Source organism: Perca fluviatilis, chromosome 21, assembly GCF_010015445.1.
Source record: "Perca fluviatilis chromosome 21, GENO_Pfluv_1.0, whole genome shotgun sequence".
In the NCBI taxonomy this organism is placed as follows: Eukaryota; Metazoa; Chordata; class Actinopteri; order Perciformes; family Percidae; genus Perca; species Perca fluviatilis.
In genome coordinates, this window is record NC_053132.1 from 19644027 (window position 1) to 19665190 (window position 21164).

Below are 21164 nucleotides of genomic sequence, written 5' to 3' on the forward strand. Positions count from 1 at the left end.
GTTGAGAACCACAATGGAAATAAGTCTTGGACTTTATTGTGTTTTTATCCTCGATTGTATTTGATGTCCTTTTGTCATGTGTGGGTCATTCTCTTGCAATTGAATCAAATCAAATCAAATCAAATTCTGTTTATCTTGTACATTTCTGTATCCACTGGGACAAAACCTTGTTTGACGAGAGCCCGCAGCCATGCTAGCAGCTCCGTGAAGCTGTACTTATGGGCACAGTGCTGTTTTGAGCTAAATGCTAATGCCAGAAAGCTAACATGCTCACGATGACATGTGAGCATGTTCGCTGATGAAAAGCAGATGCTATGTTAACCCAGGTTTGCTGTAACATTTGGCTAGTTAGCATGGAGAATTTAGTAGAATTAGATTTTTAGCTGCAGCCCTGTCAGCTTCATTTTGGCATACAAAACATTGGACCATAGAACTATCTAGTTACACTAAAAATACAAATAGATCTGTAACCTCTTGACTTTTTATGACAACATTTTTGGTTTAAGGCAATGAAGCCTTAAGCAAACCATTTGGTAAAGACAAATACCACTTGCTGCATCCAATACAACCTGCCTTTCAGAAACTGTGCATGTACCTGCATGCATACATTTCTGCAAATGTGGGTGTGTACACTTTCAATAAAAACACGATCTTCCGTCTGTAGTAGAACACAAGAATCAGGCATGCTATGTTTTGAAGGGAAGGAAAGGTTGGGGTCGGTTTGGTTTCAGTCTCACCTCGTTCTCTTTGATCTCATACTTGGATGAGTGCTTTCCCTGGCTTTTCCTCCTGAGCTTCTTCAGGTCTGTCTGAGAGCGCTCCAGGGAGTCCTGCTTCAGCTTGTGCTCTGACTGATAGCGCTTGAAGGTGGCCTACAGGAGATGTTTGACAAGACGGGCATGAGACAAGTGAAGGGAGGAACTGATGAACAAATGAGCAGTTTTCATTACACAAAAGTTCCTCAGATGCAAAAAAAAAAAAAAAGCCAAAATACTCTTGCAATGCACAGAACTTTAGGCCAGGGACCCATAAGCTGAAAGCTTCTCACAAATATGCCAACTTATCTTTGCTATTAAAATTTTGCATTAATATGAATGCATATTTTCAGACTCAAATTTTTTAAATAAGAAACTTTCAAAAATATATTTTACATAATTTGGCGGCTCCCCTGCACTAACTCTGAGGATCCCCTAGGGCTCCCGGACCCCCTGTTGAAGATCTCTGTTCTAATGATTGGCAAATCTACCATCAGTGTTCATAAAATGTGTTTGTAGATTTATGATTATGCTCACATTCATGTATTTAACATCCATCTCCGTCTTCTTCTCCAGCTCGATAATAATCTCTGTATGGAACCTCTTGAACTGCAGAGAGAAAACACACACCTTACATTTATTGCAACACACATCAGCTTGTCATGGTTAAAGATTTACAACTTTCCCCTCTCAGACATAGATTAGATGTACGCAGATTACAATCAGTCCAGGGTAGAAAGTACAGTACGTTATTTTTTATAATTTTTTTTTTGGCATTTTAGGCCTTTTTATCAGCAGGACAGCTGAAGATGTGAAAGGGTAGAGAGAGAGGGAATGATATGCAGGGCCGCAGGTCGGAGTTGAAGGACTGAGCCTTTGTACAAGAGGGTGCACGCTCTACCAGGTGAGCTATCCAGGTACCCCCCACAGTATGTTATTTGCTGTTTTTAAAGAGATTGTGCTAATTTCAAAAACTGTTCTAAAATCAGACTTATTGTTGTGTTTCAGTTGTTGTCAATTCAAACTGGCGACACTTGACTTCAATTTACTTCTTGTCACTAGCAGGTATCTAAAGCATTTCACCCCGAGGCAGCAGGGTCAGGAATGATTCTATGGTTTTTCCAATCTTGTCAAACTTTCTTTTACCATTTGTTACAACTATTTTAAACTCTCTAAAATGAAAAGAATGAGCTCAAAAGCGCAGAGAGGTTATGTGTCGAATAAGAACTGTGTAGCAAATGGCCAATCTCTGTCTATTAAGTGACGATAAGACGAGTGCTGGTGGCCCCAGGGTACTTCCAGGAATGACAATCAGTCACTCTTAGAGGCTCAACAGGTGACTTTTCAATGCACACAATTGTTTTAATGACATAATTGCAACACAGGAAAGACTCTTTTCATCCTTCAGAGCCATTATGTTGCTTTCATACTTCTGATTCTGAACAAGACAGAATAGAGCAAAGATAAGGGGAACAATAACAAGAGCTGTGAGCTTTACTGAGAAGGTGTCCATTCAGATGGATTGCTTCACATTTGCTCGGCATATCCATCTGGGAACTCTTTTTGGGAAGGGTCGAAAATACTGGTTAGCTGATTGGATAAACCATCTGTCTATCACCACCTATGTTGGTGATAGACAGGCCAAATCAACCAATAAGATCAAACTCTTGCCGAAACCAGTCGGAAGAGGAGCAAAAGCATCTTTTCCTCAGAGAAAAGCCTCCAGTGCCATTGCCGTTGCTCTTCTTTCAATGAAGGAATACTTTCTAATTCAGATTAAACTTGCACGATAGCTACGCTCATCTCATCTGTGGAAGCTGCCATGTTGTTTAGACTGAACAGTCGCTTCTCGTTGCGTCACACCTAAACCCGCCTCAAAACCGTCGTTTGGCAAACGGCTCCAAATTTTCTCTATCTCAAGATGCCAGACTGATCTGCAAGTAGAAAACTGGAGCTCACAAGATCACGACGGTCTCACTAACACTAGGCTAACAAATCCCATGAAAAGACTAAAACCTAAAATGTGTTAGTCTGTCTCTCAATACCTTCCGAATTATATACTATGTCGGTGGCTCTTAGCCACAAGATCGTTCATTACTACTTAAGACGTTAATCTTTAAAAACAAGTCACAAATAGATACTTTTATTTAAAAGAAATGCTAAACAGTTTCCTAAAACAGCTGGGCACTGTAGTATTTAACGCTACTCAAACAAATTGTGCATTTGTTGGGGACTATTTTCAGTGGCAGATTTGGTGCACTGGTGAGCATTTACAGCAGCGGGGCAGTGTATGTGGGATTGAATCAAAATAAAACTACAGTGCCCATCTTTATTGTAATGAAGGATCATGTCACCTAGTGCAACGGTGTTGCTCATAAATGTATTTTAACAGGACAACAATGGATGTCGATGGCACAGAGAAATAAGATATATCATGCTTTGGATACACAGGATATACTTGTTTGTAGGATCAATTAATAGCTGGTTATAGTCAGCAGTATATTTTATGGGATTTGTTGACAATAAGAAATAATATACAATACCACCAGACATATTTTAACGCTACTTACATTCTCTTCCAGTTCATTGTAGACCTTCCTGTGGGCCTCTGAGATCTCCATCAAAACCACACCTAGATAGATAACAGGAACAACTTTTAGTATTTCAGAGATCAACGAAACAACGAAAGAGAAAACTCTTTTTGAATGTGTGGCCCTGTGGTTTTGCATTCTGAACGGGGTCATGAGGAGTTTTTTGGAAATACATTGATTTGCTTTCATGCCGAGAGTTAGAAAAGGAGAGTGATACCACTACAGGAAGTGACACATACTCTCCTGTTAAACCACTATGTGTTGTTTTTGCACTTTAAAAAAAAAATGGACTAAACAAAGATATGTGTATGTGCTAATTGCTAATTGACACCAAACAACTTAAACAGTTATATAATAACATAAGATGCAGATTCAGGAAGTGATGTCATTTACGATAACTTATGAAAAAGAACCATCAACAATAAACACTTTCTTTCTAAATCTACACATACTCTTCTAGTCACAAGTCAAACAGAGCTGAATGATCTGCTAAGAAGGAGAGCTGAGTTCATAATGTACAGAGTGAGGCAAAATTACTATTTTAACGGCTGTAAACCAAGCAAATTGCTTGCTCTGAAATTAAAACAGAGCGAATCCAGAGCTACTATCAACAGCATCCTCACAGACTGAGGTATCTCAACAAATCATAAGGATATCAGTGCCACTTTTCAATCCTTCTAATCAAAGTTGTAAGCGTCTTCCATCAGAACTTCTTCTACAGTATTTTGACATATTAGGACCTACCATTTTACAAGCTTTAACTTCAGCCATAGAGAAGGGTACTTTCCACCAACAAACCAACACTGCGCTGATTTCCATTATGCCAAAGAAGGGCAAAGATCCTACGGATTGCTCAAATTTCAGGCCCATCATCCTCATTGGGACTGATATGGGAAAACGCGCACTTATTGGGTTTACTTATTAATTTAACAGTAATATCAAGAGTTCGATATATACGCTCTCTTTTTCGTGCGTGCTAACGCTGTCTGACGGCTCCAGCATTAGCTTAGCCCAGCACAGATCCTGCAGGTAACTGGTTCCAACTAGCCTACTGCTCGGATCGTGACAAAGTCACAAATACGCGATTACAATGTTCCTGTTTACATGTTGTGATTTGTATAGTCACAGCGTGTACAAAAAACAACATAACATGAGACACAGCCGTCTTCTATCTGTAAACAAACCGGGAACTATATTCTCAGACAGGCTTGCTGCGAGCATATCACTCCGCCCAAGTACTATATTCTTCCGCCTGAGAATATAGTTCCCGGTTTGTTTATGGTTAGAAGATGGCTGTGTCTCATGTTATGTTGTTTTTTGTACACGCTGTGACTCTACAAATCACAACATGTGAATAGGAACATGTTGGCGTTATTTTGTCACTTATTTGGAGCAGTAGGATTACTGGAACCATTCACCTGCCTGTTCTGTGATGGGCTGATGCCGCTGGAGACGTCAGACAGCTTTACAGCACGCACGGAGATGAGAAGGGTATGTATCGACTTGTCTAACTCTGGGGGTTACGGTGAATAAGCTAAATTCCCAATAAGTCGGCGTGTTCCTTTAAGCTTTATTCCAAAGTCCTGGCTCTCGCTTAGAGTGCTTTATCAAGAAGCTAGTCCACCCCGACCAATCAGGTTTTATACCCAAGCATCATGCAGACAATGTATGCAGACTATTTCATGTAATAGAAGAAGCCAAAAACCTTCCAACAACAGCAGCAGTTTTATCAGTGGTTAAAAAAAAGGCTATTGACCACCTAGAGTGAAACCACTTGTGGCAAGTAATGGAGAGGCTTGGTTTGGGGGCCAAATTCATTGACATGGTGCGTACTTTATATGCGAAGCCCACGGCCACTGTCTCAACCAATGGATTGCACTCTCAGCCATTTCCCATTAAGCGGGGCTCGCGACAGGGATGTCCGCTCTCCCCTATGCTATTTGCAATCTCTCTTGATCCGCCATAAGGCAAAATAAAATCTGTAATGTCCAGATTAAATCCAGTAGCAGCTCAATATCATTATTTGCAGACGATATTTTGTTGTATATTGCTGATCTTGAGGACTCTGTTCCAAAAATTCTTAAGATCTTCAACGAATTTGGCTCAATCTCTGGCTGTAATATTAACTGGAATAAATATAATCTTCTTTTATTGAACAACAGGCATGTGGCATCAGCCATTAGTGTTGCAATACCAACCCAAAGCAAAATTACATATTTCGGCATCACCATACACGCATCCCTACAGCGAGTTGTCCAGGACAACTATGAAACTATATTAAGTAGTGTTCAAAGGGATCTGGCCAATTGGTCTGCACTGCCAGCATCACTACGCTCCAGGATTGCTGTTGTTAAAATGAATATAGTTCCTTGTATGAATTTCTAAAGTACAATGATCCCCTTACTAGAGATGGCCCAATACCATTTTTGCTTTTCGATACCTGAACTTGAGTATCAGCAGATACTGAGTACCGATCCGATACCAGTGTGTCATATATTTTATTATGTTTTAACAACTGTATACTACTATCCCTGTATGGATGTGATATTATTTCTATCTTTGTTGTCGGTCTGGCTCAGGTTAAACTCTTTGTGAAACATGAACAAACACAAACAACAAATGCCACAGAACTTTATTTTACTCTTTATTACGTGGTATCGGATTGGTGCATAAACTCCAGTACTTCCCGATACCAGCGTTTTAGGCAGTATCGGAACATCTCTACCCCTTACCCCCACCAATATATTTCTGGAAGAAACTTGATACCTTAATTCGGCAATATATTTGGAATAATAAACAACCTAGGATAAAATACTCTACCCTGCAACGTACCTCAAACACGGGAGGCTTGGCCCTCCCCAACCTTAAAGTGTATCACAGAGCCTTTCAGCTACAGGCCCTCAGAGTGTGGATGGACCCCTCATCTACAGTCCCATGGAGAGAAATAGAGCAAAACCTCACTGGAAGTCTAAGACTGCAAGACCTTGCCTTTGCAGGTGTGTGTCCAAAAAAGTGTATGCTAGCCTATGGCCCTATTATCACCAACACACTGACCAACTTTAAACAGGTGAAGGAGCAAGTATGCTACACCAACAAGTGGCATTTGAACACCCCAATTTGGCACAATACACACTGGTAACAAACCCTTTGCTTGTAAGCAGTGAAGTAACAGAGGCATCTATACTGTAAACCAGCTATTCAATGAGAAAAGGTATGTCTGATGTTTGTTGTATGAGTTTTGAAGACCTAAGAGCTAGTTTTGAGGTCCCCAGGACATCCTTCTTCTTGTATCTGCGCTTAAGATCAGCCCTAAAATGTTATGGAGTACCATGGGGAAACAGTCTTGAGGCACACCCAGTTATTAAATGGTTTGTTGATTTTCCTGTGAAAGGATTAGAGTCCAAGATCTATGCTAAACTGATGCAAATATCCATAGGAGAACTCCCAATGACGACTCTAAATTACACCTGCTTGGGAGACAGAAGAAAGTTTGGCTAGCCGGCTCAACCGCAACCAAGAACATTATAGCTTAACGCTGGCTCACCCCTCCACTTGCTTTGTATAAAACAGTGGTTGGCGTATTTTCTAGACACAGTTATGCTTGAGCTCTCTACAGCAAGGTTAACAAAGCTAAATCATCGACTATAGACCTATGGAAAAGTGCAGCAGCACAAGTATCAGTCCTAATGGCCTCAGCATCACAAGAATTAGAGGAGAGTGACTAGGCAAGGTGTGATTTTAGTTTTTTGTTTGTTTGTTTTGTTTTCCTCGAGACCGCAGAGGGTGGGAGAGGGTTTTTGTTCTTGTTCAATTGTATTTGTCTGTTCTGTATGTTAAAAAATATAAAAACAATAAAAAGTTGATCTAAAAAATAAATTTAAAAATAAACACTTTCCAAATTTCCTATATAAACCTGACCTGTTTTTCATAAGGTCTTGCATACATCTTTACAGCCCATATTGTACAGATGACTTATCTCCTTTCAATATTTGAACAGCTGTCAATAAGTAATCTCTATGAAACATTCTGGTATTGTGCGGTCATACACAGAACAGTCTCCATTCACTGACAGGATACAGCATAGATAGAGCAGCATTTGACACGAGACAATGGGAGTGAGTCAATACTGTAAACAGAAGTGGACAATCGTAGCTAAGCAGATTATAGTGCTACCTCTATCACAATAGGGTGAAATCTAGACTCAAGGTTTACTATAGGACACAGTGTTCTAGTGAAACCTGTAAAAAACAGTAAGGGACATTTGATAGTGTCACCATGAGAGCAAAAGTGAACAACCTGCAAGAGTTTCAGCACCTTCAGAAGAAAGTAAAGAAAGCACAGGTGTCTAGTTCACGTTGTGATATTTAGGAAAAAATCTCAATGTCAGCACACTCTACCTAAACACACACTGGACCCAACACCTGACATTCCTCCCTGCACACCTCCACTCAGGTCAAACAAACGTAATGACCCACTAATGCAGAGCTGTACTTCTGTGATCCAGCAGGCAGCGGCCAGCTACAACAACATTGCCCTCTGAAGGTCACCAGAACGTACTGGTAAATGCTGCCTTTGTGCTTCGACGGGGAGGGGTGGCGCTCGGGCTCAGGGGCTGTTTGTACAGCCCTAACAACGGACCACGAGAGGTGGAAGGGGGGAGGCTGAGAAAGGCCGGGAGGGCCGTTGTACACCTGCAGGTTTCACCTTTGGAATTAATAAGGTGTGAAAGCCTGCTGGATGGAGAGTAAACGTTGGTATAGACTGCACATGAATCATGAATCTGTCACATGACAGTGAGCAGAAAGAAGTCAGAGAGTTGATGCTTGTATGCTTCCTCTCCATGAAAATACAGTATGAGAGCTGAGGTGTAAGAAGTACAAAACTGGATTGTTTCGAGCTAAACTGTGAATAAAAAACTAAAAGAAGTACCTGGCTAGACAAAGTTTTTAGCATCTACTGTGCTGAACCTGCTATTCAAGGGCATCACCAGAGCGCCTTTTTCTCAGTTTATCTAATCTCCTATATCGGTTGCAGGCGATTTCTTTTAAAGGATTTTAGGCGCCAAGATAATCTAATTTCGCCTCGACAATAGGTTTGTACGGGGTTAATACAAGATCCCTGTGGAAAACTACACCATCCATGATTCACCAACATGACTTTATGATTCATTACTATGAACACTTCGCATGTAGTTTGCTAGTCTGAGCTTTAAGCCTGGCTGAAATGAAAAAAAAAAACACAATGGAGTTCAAACATTCATAATCCAACTGTGCTGTCAACCATTACAGTGAAAAAGCATCACAGTAAAAAAAGCTGAAAAAGCTTGAAGTTGAAAAGTTGGTCATTTAAAAATTGGTACAGTTAACATAATTTGCATGGGTTCCAGTATCAAATGCCTGTTTTACAAGACTGCAGCTAGGACGCAGAGCAACGCCTTTGACATTCTCAACAGGTGATGCCAAGCTGGGAGTGCCCTGTGCCAACCCCTGCCTATTTGGTGTTAGATAAGGAAACTGTACAATATGAGATGACGTTAGCAGGGCAAACACTGGCAGCTGACCTGTTGGCACCTCTCCTCAGGCTCGCCTTTATTTCACCACTTTTGTCAACACTAACTGGCAATCCTTCCAAGTTCCTCTATTGCCTTTACTCCTCCATCCAAGTGCAACCAACATGGCTTGGCCTCAGTCGTTGGTCATCGTCTTGCATCACTGGGCTTGTCCATGCAGACGTGTGTGTGATGAAATTCGGCCACGTCTTATATGTGACTCAGGATCAAATGGTATCTCATTTACACACATTCCAATGCAGGCAGGGACAGACACTGTTTGTATATTGCCATAGATGACATACTCCCTTCGTGTTATCAGTATGATGTCACTGTGATCAGTACGAAATCCAGTGTGGTGGAAACACATGGGGAGGTGGCTGTGGTTAAACACCATCTACACTGTGGACTTCGGACACCTTTAGTATATAACAACCAACCACAACCAACAACCACTGCATAGATCATGATTGAAAGCTCCAGCTTGGCTTATACTGTAAATGGCCCTTGTATCTACAAAAGCTGGGCAAATATGTGAAGTGATCGAAAGCTCACAAGTGGTTAATTAATGGATAATTAATGAGGTGAGATTTGTCAGCAACAACTACATGAACTCATAAATGCAGACTGAAGGAAAGGTTGTATTGCTTCGTCCTTAAGTTTACACTTGGGAGATACACAACGTATTTTATTATTACATTTTCGATCTGCCAATAATTTTTTCATTTAATAGAATAATCATCTATAAAATGTCAAACAATGGTGAACAAGTACCCATCACAACTTAAACTAGAAGGGCACTGAAAGTGTAGACCTCTGCCAAGGCATGCCCTATCTCACAATATTAATGCAGTTTGAATTTTCCCAGTTGGAAACTAATTTTTCTGGTTACTCCGACACCACATGAACGCAGCACAAATGCCCTATCTTGCAATGTTAACGAAAGTGAAAAATATATTTTGTTTCCGTCCATGATTCGGATCGGCTCCAAAATGTATTGGGTTCTTCCTTGGCCCTTGCTACACCCTTCAACCAAGTTTCATGAACATTGGGTCAGTAGTTTCAATCAATTATCAAACTAACTGCTGACAATTTTTCTGTTGATCGACTAATCGATTATTCAACAATTCACGCACATACACTAAAAGTGTATTTAATTAGAGCACTTTGAACAGCACCCTGCAGTCATTATTACCAATCAAATATGCCACCTTGAATGTAGATCCTCAGTTTGTCACACTAATGATGATCAAAAGCCACCTTTTTAGATTGGTATTTATTGTTTAGTTATTTGAGCATATACTGCCGTTCAACATGTCTATGTGTTTGCTGTAGATCAATAGCTGTGATAGCTTCCTTAACATAGAGCGATGACCTGCTATCACACACAGCACATAACATCATCTAGTACTGGAATACATAACTGCAGGCCCGAGAATCAACAATGAATCTCTATTTACTTAATACAACAAACCTCAAATAATCTTTTAAAAAATGCATGTGTGTGTCATATGTTCTTTATGTGAAGAGAAAAGGTTTTATAGACAGTGATTTTCTCTAAATACTGGTTGAGATCTATAATAACCGATAGAAGACTTTCAGACGCCAAGGGAGCTAAGGAAGGGAGCAAAAAGAATTATGGGATTTTTTTGTGAAAGGACTGAAGTGTGACGGTGTTTTAGATGCTCCACCGTCATGGTTTATTAAGCGGTAAGTGAGTCTCTGGTTTCTTTAGAGGTCCCTTGGAGGAAAGTCCCAGTGTCCTGGGGAGTCTTTAGTTTAATAGTGGATGCGGAAGGAGGGTGTTCCACGTCTGGGATCATTAGAGAGCTGTGGAGTGTGACGAAAGAAGTCAAGATTGACTGAACAATGAGTGGACTCTTTGAAAACAACCTCCACCCTCTATTTGATTTGTTTTCCACAGTTGTTTTCAACAGCACAGTATGCCTGTTTTGGGAAAACAATCTGTGACTGTGTGACTGACCCTGATATTTATGGTCTAGCTAATTGTCCTCAGCACATACTTCTCATGAGCTGATACCACCTATCAGGTTTTATTTCAACACTCTTCAGCCAAGAGTTAGATAAGAAGATCGATACCACTTTCATGTCTGTATGCTATGCATGTGGCTGAGCCAGGAGACCGTTAGCTTATATTAGCATAAAGACGCAGGAGGCAGGAGGACACACCTAGCCTATCTCTGTCTATGTTACTTACTTATTGTATATAACAGGATAATAATTTAGAGGTGTTGGTAAGCAGATTTTTTTTAACCTTTGGACGGACCCAGGCTAGCTGTTTCTCCCTACTTCCAGTCGTTATGCTAAGCTAAGCTAACCACCCCCTGGCTGTAGCATCAAATTGAACGCACAGATATGAGTGGAATTAATCTTCTCATCTAACTCTTGGCAAAAAACCAAATGTATTTCCCCAAATGTCAAACTATGCTTCCAGTGAAACTTTGGGGAATGTTGTGCATGTCAATACTTTAATTAGCCTAAGGTGGGCACTAGAATTTCTTATTTCACAGACATAATCTCATTTATTTTAAGCTTTATAAACACAACTGGCCCAAGAGACCCCCTAAAGCTCTAGAATAGAAAAACATTCTTAATTGGTGAACATATAAACTGCATTATTCATGATGGAGACATGCTTGGCTATTAAGGGTGAGCCTGTTCCTCTTTATCAAGTGAACTGCCAACTCTTGCAAAGAAAAAGGCTTTAGAAGTTCTTAGACTAACTTTGCACCAAATCGTTTTTTTTGAGCCAGGACAAATGAGTCTGCTCCAGGTGTTCTCAGACACAAACTGTAACGCAGGGAGTAAAAATAAGGGACGTGTATCTTCATTGACTTTGGGAAACATTTTATGGTTCCCTGATGCTTCTGGTGATGTTGCGTCTGTCATGAAAGATAAATTGCACATCATGTACTGCTGATACCAGGCAATACTGTGTGTTGTGTCTAGAGAACAAAACAGTCCCATGAAATAGCTCTAAGCCAGATGTTTTAAATGTCACAAACTCTTATTAACTATAACATCAACCTCCCTTCAGAAGAAATAGCTCCTTTCAAAAGCCGAAATCAGTTTCAGAAGCTATCAGCAGGAAACACTCAGCGGCTTCTCCGTTCTGAATTCTCATTCTCTAAGGAGAACGAAATGGCTCTGGCTGACATTAACATTTCTCTCATGCTGACATTGTACTTCAATATTTAAAAAAAACAAAACTATTTTGACTGAGGCTTGACAAACAAAGAAAAGGTGGAAGGGGTGGGGATGGTGCTATTCGTTCTCCTGTAACATTTTCAGTCCCTCAGAACCTGAAGCTTTTCACAGTGGATGGCAACTCCCTGTGGAGTCCAGCCATGGCCTAATACACAGGAAGTTTCTTATTGTACACACCCACTGAAAACTACGACTTTTAAAAATAGCCTATAGATTAATATATGGCACACCAGCCGCGCTGCCATGGCACTGTGCTGTATTATATATAAATGACAACCAAATCAAATGTATTCACTAATCTTAAGCTATAATCATGTGTAATTTCACATGTGAAACCAATAGCTTTAAATGTTTGCTGAAGAGTAGCCACTGGGGCCTAAAACTAATGTCACATTTCATTTTCAAAACAAACTGTTTTCTTTTCTTTTCACTTTTGTGTAAAATGTATATCCATGCTAAATGATACCTTTCTAAAATGTAGCGTGACAATGGCACAAGCAGAGGCGGTTTAGAAGCGTAACTGTGACAGTAATTTCTTGCAACTGTGTCAAGTGGGTTTCGCCATTGCCCTGCCTCTTTAGCAGACTAGCGGCAAGTCCTTTGCATTGATTCCAAAGGGAGAAGTAAACTTGAACACAGATTATGAGAGCTTCTTTCGCCCCATAGTCAACGAAGTAAATATTGGACCCATTTTTTTTACAAGCCACATTTCTCCCGAACATTCTGACACTTAAAAGGAGACAAACAAAGGCAACAAACTCTTGCAAGATCTGGCAACACAGAAAAGCTTCACTCCGTCAACTAACGATCGCGAACGCCACAGATAACACATTTTTGTACAGCTAAATATGGCTTTAAGCTGTGTAAATAGATTATGTTAGCAAAAGAAAATTGAATACATTACTCAATGTCAACTTTTCATCCATACACTAACAAAAGAGGCCACGCCCACTTAGGAGACAGAAAGTGTATACCAATTATACACAGCTTGTAATGTCCTTGTAATCTTTAATTATAGAGCATCTTTGGCACAAGTAGAGATGAGCAATAAAGTCAGCAAACTGACTTGGTAATGTCAGTTACACAGCAATATCTTTCTTACATTACCATTAGCCATTAGCTACTGGTTACACAGCAATATCTGCTAACTTAAGGAACCATTAGCTACTGGTGGAGCATATTGAATCTATCGATTCAACTTTAAATTTGTAGGTAGAAGATTGGGTGAAAAGATTTTATCCTAAAAAGTTATATAGTACTATTTTAAGGCACATTTTTGAACTTTTAAAATGATAAAATATTCAGGGTAATTGATAGTAGTTAGCACTGGTAGCAGCCCATTAAATGATCACAAATGGAAGAAATTATTTAAAGTAGGACATGGGAGAAAATCTCATCTAAGGGTTATCCAAGAGGGTAGCTTTTATAAAGACTTTATGTAAATAACTAGTTGATGAAGTTTAACATTGGACATTATAAAGTACACTATAAAGTATGCTCTTGTTTTTCAAACAGCACAGGTTGGTTTTCACTCATCTGTCTGTCTGTAGGCAGTTGTGATGTTTGACTAAAAGGCTTTCCTCATAAATAGTACATTTTCTCCTCCATTATAGCATCAATTTAAAAAAGAAAATGTGGACAAACTAGTCCCGGAAAAGGAGCAGTGTGGTATGAAGTACAAGCCTCAGGTACCTTTCTGCAAATACCTGCCAACCACAGTGACGCCAATTGCTTATTACACCACACACTTTAGAGACAAAAACGTTGTCATAACAACACAGTAATGCATTCTGTCTGTTATTTCTTAACAGTTGTGCAGTCTCAATGCTATGCCTAAATCTGTCAGAGTTGGCGTGAATGATTAAAGATTCACTTGATGCAATAATAAGCAACTGTAAATCCTGTAGAAGTATTTACGAGAAAGAAAGGGAGAAAGCTGGAAAGTCTGCACGTTCTGACATGTCAATCGTTTTTTAACTCTGTCTTGTGTCTTTTATTTTATTACATAGAGCACCAAGACAACAAAAAAAAGTAAATGTTTGTGTTTTACTACCAGACTGATAGTAAAGACTGACGGTGGGGTTTTTGTGAGGCAGATGGAGAAACAGGGGATGAGGAGGATCAGTGGTGGGAAGACAGTCTTCTCTGTCTTTCTGTTTGTTCAGCATGTTTGCTACTCTGCTCACTGCAATGTGTGAGAGAATTCACACTTTCTTGCTGTCGTCCATTCCAGGCAGTCAAGGAATGACTGCTGAGCTTAGGGTTCAAGACTCCATGTGCCTTTAACTAGAAGCCATTTTAATATTGGAATGGATTATTGTGACTGGGGCCAAATAATCATATATCATATCAAATATAAATTGACTCTTTTTTTTAACCAAATCATCGTTTTGTCTGTTCTTTAAGTTTCATTCTTCTACTAAAATATGCTGGATATGCACATATGCAACATTAAAGCTGCAAACATTTCCACATTCAAAGTAAAGTTGGCAGAGCATCTGGTGTGGTATTCGTGAAGTTACTTCACCTTGTTGTTTTTGCCATGCAATGAAAATGTCACAGGCCGACGTGTAACATGAACATTTTGTTTAATGAAGGGATGATGTACTTGCATTGTTAACTGACAGGTGCAGCCTGAAAAACAACCAAAATTGCGTAATAGCATGGTATGGAGATTGTTTCACTAATTTGCAACTAGAGGGATGTTGTACTATTGGTGTAATAGTGGGTAATATACGTTTTTTTTGTAATATCACTAAGTCTAACCTGTGTATCTATATTTGAAAGCCTGCTCAGTTCACACTTTATTCTAGTAGGTTTTAGAAATAAAGGCAAAAACTCTTTCTTCATGGTTTCATTTTCAGACACCGATACTGCTCTGATGTTCTGCTATGCTGCCTTGGTGTTTTGCTAACTTCCTTATTGCCATATATTCTTTATTTACATTTTCACCACACGTGACAGACATGCCTAACCATGTCTCTTTCCCACAGTGGCAGATCTGTGAAACATTTCGTCACATTTAGTTTATGACTTGAAGCAATGCAAATACAATTTAACAGAAGAGAACTGGTCAATTTTCGTTTGAAAGACCAAACGCTAAATGGCGGAGCATTATTTATCCATTTCCACTGCCCTACTCTGATCCCCTGCCTCTCACATCAACCTGAGCTTACACAAGGCCAATTTGTTAACCCCTCCAATAAGGAGTGATGCAACAGATTACAAAAAAACAACTTGATGAATCGTAATAGCACAGAATTAGGACCCCCTGGACAAAGTAGGTCAGCTCCACACTTTAGCACTAAAAGAATAATTGGAGATGAGTCACATGTACATGCTTGATGGCAGACTCAAAGATGAGCTAGAGGAAGCACTTCAATCAGGCAGAGCGGTAGAGAGCAGACAGTAATGTATTTCGGCTCCTACTGTGCTGCAAGTGTTCAATTAATGTTATTTCCAGATGTTTGCATAATTGACCCGCATTTGGGATGATGGTTGCACTCAGGCAAAATATGTCTTTGTGATGAATTTGCATAGGAACAGGATTTTGATGGTGTCCAGCTTCCATTATCGACAGGATGTTTGGGTGAGACAAGGGTGGTGATGGGAGTGAAAAGGTCACTTTCAGCTTAGTGACTTTAAGGAATCAGTTAGACATTTGGGGAAATGCACTTAATCGCTTTCTTGCGTCTGTATACACATGATGCTACAGTCAGTTACCTTATAAAGACTGGAGACAGTCTGTCTCTGTCCAAAGGCAACAGCATTTGCCTACCAGCACCTCTAAACCTCACTTAATAACACAGTTTGTTTAATCAGTACGAAACGGGGCTATTTCGCCAAGACTTCCAAGAGTCTTGTTGTGTCACTGTGAGGTTGCCAGGTATCCTTCAGGAAGTCACTGCTGCCAGCCAAGAAATACACAGCAAAATAACCCCAACTGTAAAACCACAAATAGACATTTTTAACGTAACAATGTGTTAATGACTGAGCTTTAGAGGGGATGGTAGGTGGACTTTGTTACCTTCAAAGAGATCCAGGCTGGCTGTTTCCACTCTTTGTGCTAAGCTAAGCTAACCGGCTGCTAGCTCTAGCTTCATATTTACCATACAGACATTGGAGTGGTGTCGCTCTTCACATCTAACTCTCAGCAAAAAAGTCAAATAAGTGCGCTTCCCAAAATGACAAACTATTCCTTTGAGTACATTCCAACAGAAATGAAGGTGATGAATCACTATCTTTTTCAAGCTCCATAGCTTCACCACAGAGACATTGGAACAGACCCGCTTCAGGTTTCACTCACTGTAGGTGGATTTAACCTGGACTCGCATGAAACTCACCAAGCTCTCTGGAGACTGGAGACACGATCGCATTCTCTCCGACCTTTGAGACCGCTTCAAAATAGGCCTTCCCAGCAAGAGTCATCGCTGCACGGGGAGACAGACAAACATCATCAAGTTACTGGCTAGGAAACTTTATTCAACTCTTTGATTAGTGGGAATACTATTTACATTGAGGCCAAATTCAAAGTTCCCATTAGCACTTATAGATCATTAGGTGTAATCCAACTTTGAGAGTGAAGAAGTGTTTACCTGTGACTGACTTCTCATAGTTCTTCCCGAGGTTGACCAGGTTCCTCAGGCCTGGGTTGAACTGCTCCATCACATTCTGGGACAAACAGCAGAAATTAAAGGTTGTGGAGAAAAGCAGCAATTCCAACTCCTCTTTTCCTGATCAAATGATACATTTTCACACAGTTTTATAAGTCATTTTCTTGCTTACTTACAAACATCTCTAATTTCCTTTAAAAATTAATAATAAAAAAAAGGACCTGGCGAGAATAATAAAACTCATGAGGCTATTTTTGTATGAGTGGGTGGAGAAGAGATGACATGAAAACAAGTGTGTTTGTGCTGTTGCTCTATAAATATCTCCATGTGAGAACAATAAAACTTTCAATCTTTAACTTGACCCCTCACGTATGCTTAACAACTTGCTCAAAAGAACGAAGTCCCACACAAAGTTGCAGCTATTTGTGGCATGAACCTCAGCACTCTCTCCACCCAGCTCCCCTTCTCTCTCTCTCTCTCTCTCTCTCTCTCTCTCTCTCTCTCTCTCTCTATTGAAATGCCTCAACAATCAAATGCTGTTCACCTCCCTGTCTCTATTCCCCTGGCACGCCCTCAGTAGAACAATGAAGGGGCAGGTATGACTTTACATGAAGAACAGAGCAGAGGAGAAAAAAAAGGGAAACAGGTTCCTTGTTTTCTCTTCTCTCTCTCTCTCTCTCTCTCTCTCTCTCTCTCTCTCTCTCTCCCAGCTGAAATTGTGGCAACTGTAAACTATAGGTATGACTCTCTGTCTCTTTCTCTGTTTGTGTGGGTGTTTGTGTGTGTGTGTGTCTCTCCCTCTCTCTCTCTCTCTCTCTCCTCGCTCTCTCTCTCTCTCTCTCTTACACACACACACACACACACACACACACACACACACACACACACACACACACACACACTTTGTATTGCTAATCCAGCGAAGACACTAAAAGATCATTTAACCCTTATTCCCCAAGCCCCAAAGCATAAAATTACCTTTTAACCTCTCCTAAACTTTTTTGGACTTTGATGACATGTGCTCCTGACAGAGACTACACCCAGACACACTCACCTGCTTATCACATGTGAGAGGCAGCAGTGTACACTTGATAAGAGTAATCTACTAATCGAGATAAATCCCATGATCAAATGACTATTGATCAAATCACTGTATGTCCATTGACAAGCTAGAGCAGGTTGTTTTATGGGAAAAACTTGTGTCTCACTCATCACATGTCAGAAGGCTTTTGGCTGCACGTTGATTTACTGTGTTGTATGCATCGTTGAATAATACAATGACTGAAAAAATGTACTTTTCTTCTTCTTGTTGGACTTAAAATAGCCAACTGTTTTTAGATTATAAAAATGGCGTTATTACCCTTGTAAGCAACAACAGAAAGTTTCCGTTTGAAAGCAAAAGAATGGGTCTATTACACAAAAAGTGGTAAATGGGAAGAAAACTATCCCAATTCAATAAAAGCACAGGCACACCATAACTCTCTAACGATTTTCTAGTATGGTATAGCTGTGATTTATGGTCAGGGTTAAAATGCAACAAACCTGAATCATAAGCCAACTAAGAAAAGCTGATTCCCTCTCTTTAGCCTCCATCACAAACAAGGGATAATCTCTATCCAAATATCGATTAATATGTCCTTATTTGCTATGAGACTTACCTTGTATGTACTTTCAGTAAGCTTGCTAACATCATCTGGAGCCCGAGACATGACGGCAGGTTGTTTCTCAAGCCCAGAAGTCGGAAAAATTCAACAACAAAAAAAACGACGACAAAAAAAGAAAAAGAAACTGGTTTGGTAATCCAGGTGTTAACTCACTCCGAATAATAAATCCCACAGCCGGTTCTGCTCCTTGTCTGCACCCTGACTCCGTGCATGTAGGCAGAGAGACGCTCAGCAGTGGGCGGCGGACGCACTGACTGACTGACTGACTGACTGACTGGGACACCGAGAGACTTCCCCGTGCGTTTAGGGTGGAGGAGCGCGAGGGAGGGAACCGTGACGTCAGCATAGGTGTTATACAAATTGAAGTTCTCGTTGGATGAAGTACACAACTTATGAGATAGTGTTCTACATCTGTCATAAAAAAAAAAACAATTTTTAAAGGCATGACTCATTTTGGCACTGTGTTCTGGTGTTAACATAAAATGCTCCAGTTGGCCTTAAGAGGGCGATGTGATAGGACTACAAATGTTTACTTTGTCCAGAAATCCATGTGGATGTTATACTGTAGATTCAGATCTTTCATTGAAGTAAAAGTAGCAACGCTACAATATGAAAAGTACTCGATTACAAGACATTGAAAGTAAAAACATGTAAGTATTAAAAAGGTATAGGTAAGAACTAGAGAGGGTCCGATACCAGATACCGCCTAAAACGCTGGTATTGGTATCGGGAAGTACTGGAGTTTATGCACCGATCCGATACCACGTAATAAAGCCCTAAAGAAAATCTACGTTAAAGTAGTTTATTTATGTTCTTTTTCTGTTATTATAACTGACTGTCAAACTGGCTAATAAAAGAAAGTTCTGTGGCATTCATTGTTTATGTTTGTTCATGTTTCACAAAGAGTTTAACCTGAGCCAGACAGACAACAAAGATAGAAATACTATCACATCCATACAGGGATAGTAGTATACAGCTGTTAAAACATAATAAAATATATGACACACTGGTATCGGATCAGTACTCGGTATCGGCCGATACGCAAGTTCAGGTATCAGAATCGGTATGTGAAGCAAAAAATGGTATCGGGTCATCTCTAGTAAGAATGTCCATTGTCTTTCTGATGCCATTGATCATTGGTCATTGGTCAAGATGGAGCCAGATTTAATCCCTTTATATACAGTGGAGTAGAAGGAGAAAAGATCATAATATGGATAACCTACTATGTACAAGAACCTTGTACATTGTAAATTGTCCTTAAGTACAGTAGGCCTACTTGTAAATGTAGGTGAGACTGGGGGCAGTTGCAACACTTTCTGCATTTTTCTCAGTAGACAATTTGGATTAGATCAACCATGTTTTTATATATTAAACGTACCCATACAGGCAGAACCATCTGTCTTCAAATTACACATTTAAGATGATTACATGTGACATATTGTTCACAATATGTATTTGAACAGAAGAAGTCAGATGTTACAATTGACCCCAACCCGGGTGCAGTTGCAACACAATCAGGAACCACTGTTTTATGACAAAGTCACACCTCAATGGGCTACATGTGAGAAGCTGTTTTATACTACCTGATAACACATTAACACGTATCATATGCAGCTAAGTAAAAATGTCACATGGTTTGAGAAACTTGGAGGAAAAGTTGATTTTGGCAAACATGGTTTGGCATTTACTGTAAAACATGACTGTCCATGGCCTGATGGGGGCAGTGTACCCCAATATATTGAAAAGCCATAAGTGTATTATCACCAGCATGCTTTTGCTGAGGCTGAAAGGCATCACATATCATGTCTTTCTCTATCACTCTGGGCTGAGGTAAAGCTATATATATGCCAATATAGAGTACCAATGAGAAACATGTGCTCTCTTTTTTCTTCTTCTTCAAGATTTCAAATCTGTTGTCATGTGTTGTCACCTCATTGTGTGGAATCATTTATATGTTAGGTAGCATGAGGCTAGGCATAGCTGTAAAACAAACAAAAATAGTCAGCAGCCCAGCATGACGTGATAGCAGGAAACAATAAATTGTATAAGGACACTGACAAAGAAACTTTATTTAATGTGGATTGGTCATGTCATGATCATAAGGTTAGTACTAGCTGCCTGCGATACTGAGCCGGTGCATTGGCTTGGTGCATCTGGTGCCCAGGTAGTAATCAAGTCTTTTATTCAAGCATAGCTTCAATATATTTTAGCCAGACAAAACAAATAATGTAATGTCCCTGCTCTGTTTTATCCATTATGAGTACATTTTGAATGTCTTAATACATACAACTGTATCTTTTTTTTCTTTACTGTATATGTAAGAGAGTGAAAGAGGGGGGAAATTATGTTGACTTTTATTATGAAATCTCAATAAAGACCCACAAAGAAATGTTTTTATTTATCTATTTTAGGAATTGTCACTTTAAAAAGCCTGCCTTTGGGGTAATTCTTGAGTTGTTAGCACCACCATGTGGATATCAATACACCTCATCTGTTCTTATGAAATCAGGTGTTGTTTCAGTTTTCAAAGAATAGCCCCTTCTATTTATTTATTTTCTTTTATATCATTCTTTATGTTGATTTGTAAGGTATAAGCTCCTAGGTTTTGTTTATATGCTCGTTTTTTTTAGGTGGATTTGTGATTGTGCCTTGTTTGTTATAGCTGTATTCTGTATGATTGAACAATAAAAAAAAAAAAAAAATAAAAAAAAAAAAAACTAGCCACATCTTAGAAAGAAGCCCCCCCTCACTGACAGGAATGTGAC

General features: G+C 39.8%; 1 protein-coding gene across 4 annotated transcripts in view; it reads right to left on the minus strand.

The window, feature by feature from the left end:
• The window catches only part of baiap2l1a (BAR/IMD domain containing adaptor protein 2 like 1a), a 32094-nt gene extending 13429 nt beyond the window's left edge, over window positions 1-18665 (minus strand). For all 4 annotated transcript variants that reach the window (XM_039789266.1, XM_039789264.1, XM_039789265.1 and 1 more), the window contains exons 1-6: window positions 18394-18665; window positions 16718-16793; window positions 16466-16552; window positions 3326-3387; window positions 1293-1364; window positions 738-872 (exon numbers count right to left, since the gene is read on the minus strand). In XM_039789266.1, coding sequence (XP_039645200.1) covers window positions 738-872; window positions 1293-1364; window positions 3326-3387; window positions 16466-16552; window positions 16718-16793; window positions 18394-18444 — 483 coding nt within the window. In that variant the 5' untranslated portion in view covers window positions 18445-18665. The remainder of the gene's footprint in view (window positions 1-737; window positions 873-1292; window positions 1365-3325; window positions 3388-16465; window positions 16553-16717; window positions 16794-18393) is intronic.
• Window positions 18666-21164: the final 2499 nt, after the last annotated feature.